The 13,668-nt window shown below is 37.3% G+C and overlaps 1 protein-coding gene across 1 annotated transcript in view; it reads right to left on the bottom strand.

The window, feature by feature from the left end:
• Noxred1 (NADP dependent oxidoreductase domain containing 1) overlaps window positions 1-13,667 on the bottom strand; it is a 35,354-nt gene extending 21,687 nt beyond the window's left edge. Inside the window, exon 1 of the mRNA XM_003472329.4 lies at window positions 10,201-13,667. Within this exon, the coding sequence (XP_003472377.1) occupies window positions 10,201-10,355 (155 nt within the window). The 5' untranslated portion in view covers window positions 10,356-13,667. The remainder of the gene's footprint in view (window positions 1-10,200) is intronic.
• Between the last annotated feature and the right edge of the window lies 1 nt (window position 13,668).

The raw sequence follows: 13,668 nt of genomic DNA, 5'->3' as shown, positions 1-13,668 counted from the left end.
AAATAAAAAAGTAAATAATTAAAAAAAAGAGACAGATAAAAGAGGGCATAACAACAAAACAGCGCAGGTCAAAGCATAACCATTTAAGCAAAATAGTGTTTCACCACAAGATATCCCGACATACAAGTAGTTACCATAATGTCTCTTTCCTTGAAATCTTTGAATATAACTGTATACTGTAGCACCAAACATATCAAGACAATGTAAAACCACTCAAGAGAATGACAGTATTACAGGGTATTTAGAACCAACTATCATAAAATAAACAATGGTTTCTGTATAATCTCCTTGTCTATAAAAGTTTTTGCTTATATTATCACATATAATAAAATCCAATAAGATACAACCTGTTAAGACCGATGGAGACAGAAGAATAAAAGCTTGGTGTGACTTCAAAGCAAGATGATACCAAATCAGCACTAGCTATTATGATGTCTTGTTTTCTCCAAAATCTTTAAGGTGGGTTATGGTGTGAATGTCTGCTCCAAAGCTCATGCTGAAGATTTTTATTTATTAGTCCATGTTTACAGTACACAGTGACTACATTCCTTGTGGGGAGTTGTTACCTGTATGTTACACATCTTAATTCTGTTTTCCTCTTTTTCCCTTTGTTTCTACTTCCTTCCATCCCTTAGTGCCCTTCCCTTCCCCAAAAGATCTATACTCCCATTTCTTGTTATCTATTTCTCATTTTGCTCTTTATTTATATTTTGGATTTCTCTTATAAGCGAGATCGTGTAGCATTTGAGCTTATGTGCCTGGTTTATTTCTGTCAACACTGTGTTCTCAAGGTGCATCCATTTTCTTTCAAATGACTCACGTTTATTTTTCTTTACAGCACATTATGTGCAAATATTGCACTTTTTTATCCATTCATCTGTTGATGGTCATATAGGCCACTTCCAAGATTAAGTTGTTATGAATTGTTCTATTATACATATGTGTGGAGGTGGGCTGGGGATTTAGCTCAGCGGCATAAGCACCTGCCTGGCAAGCAGGCAGTGGTGAGTTTGATCCCTGGTACTGATAAAAAATATGTGTGAAGGGCCACCAGGATGGCTTTCCTTGAAAGAGCATTTGGCTCCATTTGGGCTAACCTGGCCCTATTTCCATGTATTGATATGTACAGAGCTGGCTAGGATATTTCTTTATCCCCTTCAATTGGCTGTTAGCAATACAAATAGGTCTAGGTGAGGTGCTGATTTGTAGTCTTTAAAGCAATGGACAGGCCAGTGTTGCCCTGCCTATAGCTCCCGAGAAGCATGTGTGAACCAGGCCAAGTGACAGCTCTGTCTGGCTGAAACTGAGGCTGAGAAAAAACCCATATCTCAGGACACGAACCTGAGACATGAAAGCTGAAGCACAAACCCCAAAACACAAGGTACTTCCTCAAGCCGTGTTATGCAGATCACTCTTTCTGTACACCTCTCTCTGCATGTTGCGGAAGTGCTATGATGTCGCCTACCTAGCCCAGCTCACAGCACTGATGTACTTTCCGCCATTCTCTGTCACTCATATCTGAGCCACTCCCCTCTTCACAAAGTGATAAAATCCATGTTCTGGCGGTGATCAAGATCTTTGTCCTGGTTTGTCATTGTTCTAACTGGACTTAGGACCCCCTGACTTCCCGTAACTATAGATATGTATTTATCTCTTTATTCTCACAGTGGGTTGCACTGGAAGGGGTAGATTGGAATTATTTATTGGAATTCCAGTAACTTTTCCTTGGGATTACAAGTATAAATTCCGCCTGACCACAACAAGGTCTAGGAAGGGCCTTCTATAAGCATGGTTACATGTGTATCACAGTAATATATCTTTCACATTCAGGAAGATACCTAGGAAGGGAATAGCTGGGTTGAATGAAATTTCTAGTTTTAGCTTTTGAAGAATCTCCACGCTGACTTTCTTAAAGGGTGTACTAGTTTACGTTCCCACCAAAAATGCAGAAATGTTTCCCCCCATAGCTTCTCCAGCATTTGTTACTATATGATTTCTTGATGATAGTCATTCTTTGCAGAGTACGATAGAACTTCAGATTTAATTTGCATTTCTCTCTCTCTCTCTCTCTCTCTTTTTTTTTTTTTTTTTTTTTTGTGATACTGGGGATTGAACTCATGAGCTCGTGCTTGCCAAGCAGGCTCTTATGCCACTGAGCTAAATCCCCAGCCCCCTAATTTGCATTTTTCTAATGGCCAAAGATTTTACAACTTTTTCACGTATTTATTAGTGACTTGTACTTCTTCTGAGGAGTGTCTTTATTAATTTTCATTTCTATTGCCAATCTTTTATTTGCTTATTTGGGGGGCTATATTTTTTAATTATATATTCTAGACGTTAGTCTTTTTTTTTTTTTTTTTTTTGTCTTTTTCGTTTTTATTGGTACCAGGGATCGAACTCACTACTGCCTGCTTGCAAGGCAGGCGCTTATGCCTGCTGAGCTAAATCCCCAGCCCTAGACGTTAGTCTTCTATCCAGAGAATAGCTGGCAAAAGCTTTTCCCATTCTCTAAGTTATCTTCATTCAATTAGTTGTTTCCTTTGCTGAGCAGACGCTTTTTAATTGATCTGACCCCATTTATTGATTCTGGATGGTATTTCTTGTGCAACTAGGTTTCTGTTCAGAAAGTCTTTGGCTGCACCTTATGTCATCAAGAATACAACCTATTTTACCTTTCAAAAGATTGTTTCTTTTTTAACATTTAGATTTTTGATCTATTTTGATTTTAGTTTTGTACCTGATGAGAGATATGGGCCTAGATTCAACCGTTTGCATGTGGATAGTCAGTTTTCCCAGCACCACTTCCTTAAGAGGCTATCCTTCCTCCAGCATATAGCTGTGGGGCCAGGTATTTAACTCAGTAGCATGGTGCCTGCCTGGCAAGTGTAAGGTCCTGAGTTTGATCCTGAGTACTGAAAAGGAAAAAAACAAAAAAGATCAGATAGCTGAATGTGCCTAGGGTTGTTTCTGCATTCTCTTTTCTGTTCCATTGACTGTTTTTTTGTTTTGTTTTTTGTCTTTTTTGAGACAGGGTCTCACTATGTAGTTCAAACTGACTTTGAACTCATTTTGTAGCCCAGGCTGACTTCGAACTCAGCAATCTTCCTGCCTCAGCCTCCCAAGTCTTGGGATTACAGGAGTGCACCATCACAGCTGGCTACCACGACTTTTTTTTTTTTTTACTGTACTTTGCAATATAACTCGAAATCTGATACTGTGATGCTTTCTACTTTAAAAGATAATAAATTTATTTATCTCCACTTTGTCTTGTTTCCCAGAATTCCCTTTGTTATTCTAGGTCTCCTCTAGTTCCACATAAATTTAGGATTGTTTTGTCTAGTTCTGGAATGCTGCTGGTATTTTGATTGGGATTGCATTAAATTTGTACATCAGTTTTGAACTTAGACTATTTTGGTAATTTGATTCTGTCTATTCAGGAGACACTTTTCCATTTTCTGATGTCCTCTTTGATGTCCTTTATCAGAGTATTACCACTTTAATTATAGAGGCCTTTTGTTTCCTTAATTCCTAAAAATACTATTTAATTTTTTCTTGATGCTACTGTGAATAGTACTGCTTCCCTAATTTCTTTCTCATTGAGTTCATTATTGATATACAGGAATGCAATTGATTTTTGTGTGATCTTGTACACCACTATATTGCTGAATTTGGTTATTAATTTTAGGAGTCTTTTAGTAGAATTTTTTGAGTATCTGATGTAAAAGGTATCTTTTGAAATGATGTTTATTTTATATAGTTTCTTTGTCTTGCCTGATTGCTTTAGCGAATGTTTCAACTAGAGTGATAGCAGTGTCTTGTTTCTAATTGTAGAGGGAATACATTCATTTTTTTTCCCATTTAGTAATATGTTACAGTAGGTTTATCATAAATGGCTCTTATCAGATTGAGATGTTTCCTCTGCACTGATTTTTGTGTTTGTGCTTTGAAATGAGACCTCACTGTGCAGTTTAGTAAAAGTGCTGCTAAAGCGAGCACTCACCACGCAGTTCTAGCTTTCCTTGAACTCACTGTTTAGCCCAGGATGGCCCCTCCCTGCCCGGGAGTTTTAGGTGCATGTACCATGCGTAACTCTCCTTCTATACCTATGTTTTCTTTTTCTTTCTTTTTCTCCTCCTCCTCCTTCTTCATCTCTTCTTCTAATCAAAAATGGATGCTGGATTTTTGTCAAAGGCTTATTCTTCACTTATTAAGATGATGATGTGATTTTTGTCATTGTACCTGTTTTTGAGTTGTAGTACATTTATTGATTTGCATATTATGAAACATTCCTGTATCCTAGCATGAAGCCTTCTTTCTCATAATACATTATGTTTTTTATGATTTGTTCCTGTTTTCCAGTATCTTATTAGGAATGTTTGCATCAATATTCAGTAAAGTAATTGGCCTGCAGGTCTCTTTTTGGTTGGTCCTAGTCTGATTTTGAAAACAAGGTAATGCTAGCTTCCAGGAATGATTTTGAGAATACCTTTTTCTTATCAGTCTCATTAAAGAGTTTGAGTTGGCATTAGATGTCCTCTAAAGTTATTGTAGAATTTGGCAATGAAATCATTGTTAGGTTCTGAGCTTTTCTTAGTTCGTAGGTATTATTACTGCCTCCTTTTATTGCTTGTTATTGATTAGATAACTCATGTATCTAGAAACCCATTTCTTCTGAATTCAGAATGACCCAATTCATTGTAGTACAGATTTTTTTAAGTAGCTACTAATGATCTTCTGGACTTCAGTGACATCCATTGTGACTTTGCATTTTCATTTCTAATTGCATCAATATAGGTCTTTTCTTCCCTCTTTTGGTAAGGGTTTGTCTATTTTGTTTATTTTTTCAAAGGACTAGCTTTACTTTTTGTTTACTAAAATCCCCAGCTGGGTGCTAAGATTACAGCTCCAGCTATAATGTCAGCATGTGGGAGGTTGAGGCAGAAGGATCTCTGGGAGTCTGAGAACAGCCTGCACTACATAGTGAGACCCTACATAGTGAGGAGGAGGAGAGGAAGAGGAGGAGAAAAAAATCCCCTTATTTATTTAGTTTTTTACCTTTATTAGTATATGTCTGTAATAATAATGATTACATTCACTGTAGGGAATTGGTACACATACATAACACATTTCATTTCTTTTTTGCCCCTTTTCTCCACTTGCTTTTATTTTTCTAGCATCAAACTAATGTATTTATAAGACCTTATAAAGTTAATTATCACACATGCAATTTAAAGCCAGACTAACAGACCAAAGAACATATAAAACATGTAAGATAATTGTACTAAATCAAGGTACATTTTAAATGTGTTATCCATGCTGGATTATACTACTTTTTTCTCCTTTTTCCTGTTATCTGCCTTTTATTTCGTAACGTACGCTTCTATGTATGAGTTACTTCATGTAACATTATGCTTTTGGGCTAGGGCTATGGCTCAGTGGTAGAGCTCTTGCTTTTAATGCACAAGACCCCAAGTTCAATCCCCAGCACTGCAAAACAAAGCAAAACATTGTGCTCTCAAGATGCATCTACTTTCCTACAAATGACATGTTTGTCCCTCTTTATGCCACAGCACTATTGTTGGTGGGGTTTTTTTTTGTTTTTTTTTTGTCTTTTTCCTTTTTATCGGTACCAGGGATCGAACTCACGACTGCCTGCTTGCAAGGCAGGCACTTACGCCGCTGAGCTAAATTCCCAGCCCCACCCACAGTACTATTGTGTAAAAACACATTTCTTTATCTGTTATCTTTATCCATTATCTGTTGATGGACCTACAGGCTGTTTCTAAGATTTGGCTGTTTTGGGTTGCACTGCTATAAACATGGATATACATCACTGTGGTGTGATGTCTTTATCTCCATTGGGAAGATACCCAGAAGGAAATAGCTGGATCAAATGGAGTTTCTATTTTTAGTTTTTGAGGAATTTCCATACTGATTTCCATAGTAGTTGTATCAGTTTACAGTCTCAACAGCAGTGAAGTTTCTTTCTCTCCACAGCTTCACCTGTATTGGGTACTACACTTGATCTTAGCCAAAAGACCAAGAAGCAATCACCCATATTTGTTATTGGTTAATTTCTTGATTGTAATCATTTTTTCTGGAGATGACATTTCAGTGTTATTTTAATTTGCATTTTTTGAATGGTCAGTGATGTTGAACATTTTATGTATTTATTGGCTGACTATATTTATTCATCTGACAAGTGTCTATTCATTTAAGATGCCTTTTTATTGGTTCTTTAGTTCTTTATATATTCTAGATATTAGTCCTTTGTCTAAGGAGTAGCTGGCAAAAAATTTTTTTCCCATTCTGTAGGCTGTCTCTTCACTCAGTTGCCAATTTCATTTCCTTTGCTGTGCGAGAACTAGTTCTTGAGTCTTTTTCTTCGCTCTAATCATTACAATCTCCTTCCTCATACTAGCTTTGGATGTTGACTGTTCTTGTTTTTCTAGGACCTTGAGGCGTATCATTAGATTTGGGCTTGCTCTATCTGATATGGGAATTCACAGCTATCAATTTTCTGTTGAGAATTGCTTTTGTTTTGTCCCATAAGTTTTACTGGCACTATTTGATTCTAGGAAATAACAATTTCATCTTTGATCCCTTTTATGACACAGATTATTCAGAAACATATTAATTTTCTTGTGGTTTGTAGTTTTTGTGGCTTCTTTTGCCATTGATTTCTAGTTTCATTGTGCTATGCTTTGATAATATACGAGATAATTTCAATTCCTTTGCATTTTTTTTTTCATTTTGAAAAGGCTTTTTCCCAAATATTATTCTAAATAAATGTCTTACAAACAAGGGTTAATATGAGTTGGAAACAATCTATATAAGAAAACCATTTTTACAGAATAATTTTAACAAAAGACACCTTTATCAAGCTGTGGCTGTGTCTTTTGCATTTTCTTAAACAAGCTTTATAGGCTAATATGTGGCCTGTGTTGGAGAAAGTTCCATATGCTACTGAGAAAAACGTGTATTTTTGGTTGTTGAATGGAATACTGTAGGTATCTATTAAGCCCATTTGTTTGGTTTGGCTCAACCCTGCTATTTCTTAGTTGATTTTTTTATTTTTGTCCAGTTGATCTGTTTGTGGCACTAGAAGTGTGTTTATACTTGTCCGATCTTGTTGTGCTTGTTTTATGAAGATGGGTATGCTGGTCTTTGATCCATACATGTTTATAATTATTATTCCTTTTTGTTGAATTGTACTCTCAATAAATATGTTAGGTTTCACGTTTGTCCAATTCTCCTTTTGTAATTTATTTCTAATTTCATCTTATTGTGCTTAAAAAGATGGTATGATTATAATCTTAAATTTAAGACTTGTCTTGTGTCTTAAAATGTGATCTCTCCTGAAAATGTTTCACATGCGCTAAGAATTTTCTCTTGCTGTTGAGTGGAATGTTTTGGATTTGTCTGTTAGGTTTTAATAGGTCTACCATATTTTTCAAATACTTGTTTCCTTATTGATGTTCTCTCTGGTTGTTATTGTAACTATTATTGGAAATGGGGGATTTAAATCTGAGTATTTCACTTCTGTCAAAATTTGATTCTTATATTTGATGTTCTGATATTAAGTATACATGTTCTATCATCTTGGTGAAATGATCGATCATTACAGTGACTTAACGTCTTTTATGATACAAACACGACCATTCTTGTTCTCTTGTGATTACCATTTGCATGTGCTATCTGTTTCTATCCTTTCATTTTCAGCTTGGTGTCAACTTAGGAACCTAAAGTGAAGTTTCTTATACATAGTGGATCTTATTTTCTTAGCCACTGAGCCATTCTGTTTTTTAACTGGGGACATCTAACCATTTATATTTTAAGCAATTAAACAGCACTTATTCTTGACATTTTGGTTATTGCTTTCTGTACCTCTTTTAATTCTTTTGTTTCTTTCCTATTCTTGGTCATCCTGTGTTTCTTTCTTTCTTTTTTTTTTAAGTAATGATATGCTATGATTCCCTTCTCATATTCTTTTATACATCTTCCATAGGTGTTTTTTTATCCCACTTTTACTTTATTACTCATGTCGCAAATTACATCTTCTTGCATTTTGTATCATTAACATTTTATAGTCAGTTATTTTTCATGCTTTTATCTTTTAAATTCTATATCAGAATTAAAAATGAAAACTGGGTGTGGTGGCTCATGCCTATAATCCCAGCACTTGGGAGGCTGAGGCAGGAGGACCGTTGCAAATTTGAGACCAGCCTGGACTACAAAGTGAGGCTAAGACCAGCCTGAACTGCATAGTGAGATTCTGTCTCAAAAAGGCAAATAAATAAATAAATTAATTAAAAAGAATTAAAATGATTTTTGCATCACCCATCATATTGAGGGATTGTATACTTACATATTTATTTTTACTAGAGGTTTATACTTTTCATGTTGCTACCTAACATCTTTTCATGTTTAAGAGATCCTTTTAGTAGTTTTTATTAAAGCATGTCCAGCAATGAGTTCCCTTTTTTGGGGGACAGGGTTTCACTAGGAGGTTTAGGCTGGCCTTGAATTCACTTTGTAGCCCAGACTGACCTCAAACTCCCAGCAATCCTCCTGCTTTGGCCTTCCAAGTGCTGGGATTACAAGTGTGTGCTGCTATGCCTCATTTTCCCTTAGTTTTATTTTTTTAATTTTATTTTAAAGAGAATAAAATCAAACAAAATAAAATAGAATAAAGCCAATCAAAATAAAACAGTGAAAGCGATACAAGACTTCAAAACTGGATAATAGGAAATCAACAAAGGCTACCATAATGCCTTGTTATTTTCAAAATTGCTGCCCATACCATCCAACATAATAAAGTCAAACAAAATAAAACCAATCAAAACAGAACATTAAATAAAACAAAACAGTGAGAACAATATTGGATTTCAAAAACAAGACAAGCAAATCCCTCACTGTTGCTATACAGCATAGTTATTCTCTAAATAGCTGCGCAGCCTACCAGCTTTAGGCCTACAAAGTCAATCAAACAATACAAGCATTAGTTGATATCAACTCAGCCTGTGTTCCTCTCAATCAGCCAGTTGCTTAGGGGGTTGGCGGAGGTGAGGCTCTTGTTTCCCAGCCTGCGCACTAGCTGGCTCACAGAAAGGGCAAACTGGCTTCTTGTTTCTCTTCCTGGGCCCTGCATGGCTGTGCTGGTTCACAAGAAGGGTAAATTACTCCCTTAAAGTCTTCTTTCTTCTTGATTGAGGGACAGTTTTGCCACATACAGTATATTTTGTGTTTCACATAACTTTATTCTCTTCCTTCAATCAAATTACATGATATTCAGATTTTGACCCTAATCAGTGGATCTATAAGTAGAAATATCCATTTTACTCACAGGCAAGCAAATGCTGCTTCTTGAAATGGTCTTACCATGGACCCTCTGGTCATGCAACCCAAGTCGCCCCTACACCTAGCTTTATCTTCACTATATAATGTGGCTACTTCATTGAATATCATTCTGGACTTTAACCTTTCCATGGCTTCCATGATTTTGCCATGTTTTTCACATAGTATGTGACTGACCTTTACTGAATTGCCATCCACTTTGGGTCCCTGAACCTTATCAGCAATGTCATTCTCAGAGGCTGGTCCCCCTTCCCCATTTTCCAGAACCACTTCTCCCTTTGGGAAGCATCTTTAGAACCTACATTGAACTCCAGATACAATATTCTTGGCAGTTTTTCTTATAGCACTTTGAATGTATCAAGCCATTTCCTGGTCTATTGTATTTCTGTTGAGAGAAAAATATTGATAATCCTATGGAAGCTCCCTTGCACACAAGTTGTTTTTTTCTTGCGGAGTTTCATATTCTCTAACAGCTTGATTATGTTTCAATGTAGCACTCTTTGAGTTCATTTAAGAGTGCTTTGAACTTCTTGAATTTAGATGTCTATTTTCTTCCGTAGACTGGCAAGTTTTGGGGCCACTGTTTCTTGAAATACATTATTTGCTTCATTCTCATTTTTTTTTTTTTTTCTGTTTTTAACGGTACCAGGGATCGAACTCACGACTGCCTGCTTGCAAGTCAGGCGCTTATGCTGCTGAGCTAAACCTCCAGCCCCATCTGCTTCATTCTCAAACTCCCAGAATGTACATATTGGTCTGTTTAATGGTCTCCCAAGTCTCTAAAATCAATTATATTCTCAGAAAAGAGAATTGTCTATCACCTTTATCTTGGATTCAGCTTACCTCAAATTACGGACTAGTTTGCAAAAGAAGACTGCATGGGCACAGGCCTCAATCATTAGTCCCCGAGAACGGCCCCGCAGATAAAGCCAGGAACGATCTTCCTCTGAAATCCCGTTTTCAAACTGCAGGGACTTAAGGTCTTCTAATACATCCATTTCCAAGCCACCATATCCTGCAGTGACACATACCAATCAATGTGGCTCTCTATCCTGGAAGAGCAAAGACTTAGGCTGGAGGGCTTCTGTATGATGATGTTATGCTGAGGTCACAAGTGCTTGTGATGGTAAGACTTACCACCTCTCTCATTCAAATTCAGGCTACAGGCATTTTTTTCAGCAGATGAATTTCCATTAGCAACAGGTTTCAGAGATGTTCTTGGGCCACGATGGCCTCCCCTCCATGTTCTAAGCTTCAGAACTATGACCAAACACACAGGACCTCATTTCAAAGGAACTCTCCCTTTTCCCTAAACTATTTTCCCTTAAGATAAAAAAGAACCCCAGCTAAATATCACTGTCCTTTATCTAGGGCCAAGACATCTAAATTTAAAAAAATCAACCTTGGGGTATATAAGCTCATCTATATACATCTCTCACTAACTAAACAGATCACCTAGCACCACACACCTGTCAGTGGCCAGGCTCTGCTCCTCAGTACTGCTGATCCAGGCAGACAAAAAAAATTGTATTCCTAAGAATTACACAAGAAAGTTGTCATTATGACTCCTTAGCTGCCAGATCACTTCAGTGTGACTTTTAATGGTGTCAGGCCACGTATAGGTTTTCTGACCTGAACATGAGGATACAAGTTCCTTTCACTGTTTGTAGGCATATTATCCCAGCCCAGTAATCCCAACACAAGATTCTGGGTTTGTAGGGGTTTATTTTACAGACTAAAATATCATGCATATCTTTCCAACCTCTTTTTTGTATTTGAGAAATCAGTAATCAATTTTATAGTAATGATGAAATTAAGACCAGAATTTGAAACTACTTAAGTCTCTAATCCTCTTGTTAAATTTAAAAACAAAAACACTGAGGTGAAATTCACCTGACATAAAATTAGCCATTTTATGCCAGGCGTGGTGGTGCACACTGTAAACCCAACACTTGGGAGGCTGAGGCAGGTCACCACAAGGCCAGCCTGGTTACACAGATCAAGGCCAGTCTGAACTATAGTGAGATTCCCATCTCAAAAAAAAAATTGTTTTTCACTTTAAAGTGAACCATTTAGTGGTACATTCAGAATGCTATGCTACTTACCTCTAACACTAGAACAAGAAAACCCTATTAAGCATCAGCTTCCTATCCTTTTGCACCCCAAGTCCTTAGAATCATCAATTTGCTATCTATAGATATACTGTACCTTCCCCAAGTATTTCATATTAATGAAATTATACAATGTGGGACCTTTTGTCTGGCTTCTCTAAAGCCTCTTATAGTAAGGATATTATGCCACAGGTTAGTGTAACCTCATAAGCCATGTCCCTAGCACTTAGATGAAAAGTATGGAAGTTTTTTTTAGCAAATCTAAGAAACATTTCCTTATTTGGAAACAATGTGGTAGGGCATCCTAATTTGCAAGTGATGTGTCCTGCTTAAAAAAAAAAAAAAAAAAATTTTTTTTTTTTTTAAGATCAGCTTGACTAATGTAGCACATATTCAGTTGAACAGACATGAATTCTAGGCCCAGCCTTCATGCATTCTTAAAAACAGAGACTCGGGGCGGTGGGGGGGGGGGGGAGGATTTAGCTCAGTGGCACAAGCACCTGCTTGGCAAGGTCATGAGTTTGATCCACTGTACCACCAGAAAAAAAAAAAAAAAGAAAATTAAAGAAAAGAAACAAACAAACAACAAAAACCAGAGACTCAGTTGTAGCACTGTAATATGCAATATGACTTAGTTTGGTTAGGTTGAACTCTTCTCCAGAATTTCCTTCCTTGTGTATTTTTTGCTTATGGTGAACCATAGGATATCTTTGTGTAAAATTTAAAAAGTGGAAATGAAACAGCAACTAGTTTGTTTCAGCTCACAAGCGTGGGGCATGCACTTCTGTAGGTCACACACATGTTGCCAATTTGTTGGCTACCTTGCGGGTGTGGGATAGCAGTTGGGCCTGTAACTGCTATTCCTTCCCCTAGACACTCTTACAGTTGCTTATTCCCAAGCCAACAGCTTCTCCTGCAGGATACTCAGTCCATCAAAGTTGGAGGTGGTGAGGATACAGGTGAGTCTTGGCCTGTTTTCAGGTTTCTGGCTTGTCCATTCTATCACTTTATATCTTTTTCCCTTCTGGACTGCCTGCCCCATGACTTTCAAGCTCTACCACCAGAAACAAAAATAATCATTTTAGCCAGGCGTGATGGCACACCTCTGTAATCCTAGCACTTGGGAGGCTGAGGCAGGAGGATCATTGCAAGTTTGAGACCAGCTTGGGCTACAAAGCGACCTCAAGGCCAGCCTGAACTGCATAGCAAGACCTGTCTCAAAAAGACAAATTAAAAAAATCATTTTATTGGGGCTGGGGGTTTAGCTCAGCAGCATAAGCGCCTGCCTTGCAAGTGTGTGGTCCTGAGTTCGATCCCTGGTACTGATGAAAAAGGAAAAAGACAAAAAAAAAAAAATCATTTTATGAAACTGTTTATCCATTTCCCACACCTAAGTAAGATTCCTGGGCCGGGGATTTAGCTCAGTGGCCTAAGTGCCTGCCTTGCAAGTACGCGGTCGTGAGTTCAATCCCTGGTACCAAAAAAAAAAAGATTCCTGAAACAAATGTTAGATTGGACAATGTATATACACTGCTAGTGGTTCTGCTTTTCTGAAATACTAGTTAGTAAATTACCACTGTTTGTGTGAAGATAAGCAAATAACTTTAACACAATTAAAGTCCTATTTCCTCAACAGCAAAGATAATCAGGAAAGAAACTAAGTATGAACTTACCTGAAATTGCAAAGGTGATTATAAAATGGAGAAGCAAAAAAGTACAATCTAATTCCCTTAAAACTGGGTTTCTCAGGGCCAGAGTTTAGCTCAGCAGCACAAGTGCCTGTCTGGCAAGTGCAAAGTCATAAAGTTTGATGGGTTTCTCATTATTGGCAATACTAACATTTTGGACAGATAATTTGTTGGATTCTGTCCTGTGCATTATAAGAGTATTTAGCAGAATCCCTTGCCTCTCCCAAGAGTAGCAATAAAAATATCTTCAGATATTGCGGAGGTCCCAGCTGAGAACCATGTTACCATAAAGCATACTGTGTACCTCTAAGGGAGCATCATCTCCTTTCCTGCTACCACTTCAACCAGAAGTAAAGAACTCTACAAGGTCATAGACTACCCTGCCCCATTTTTCAGATGAAGGTGAATCCAGAAAGAAAAAGACTCACCCAGCACCACACAGCATGTAAGTGGCAGAACTGGGAAAACCAGTCAGGTCTTCTGTCTCCCAGCTCAGTGCTCTGTTAACCATC

Source organism: Cavia porcellus, unplaced genomic scaffold (genome assembly GCF_034190915.1).
Source record: "Cavia porcellus strain 051 isolate PalLab524CR breed Dunkin Hartley unplaced genomic scaffold, mCavPor4.1 scaffold_31, whole genome shotgun sequence".
NCBI lineage: Eukaryota > Metazoa > Chordata > Mammalia > Rodentia > Caviidae > Cavia > Cavia porcellus.
This window is presented reverse-complemented; position numbering and strand designations above follow the sequence as displayed.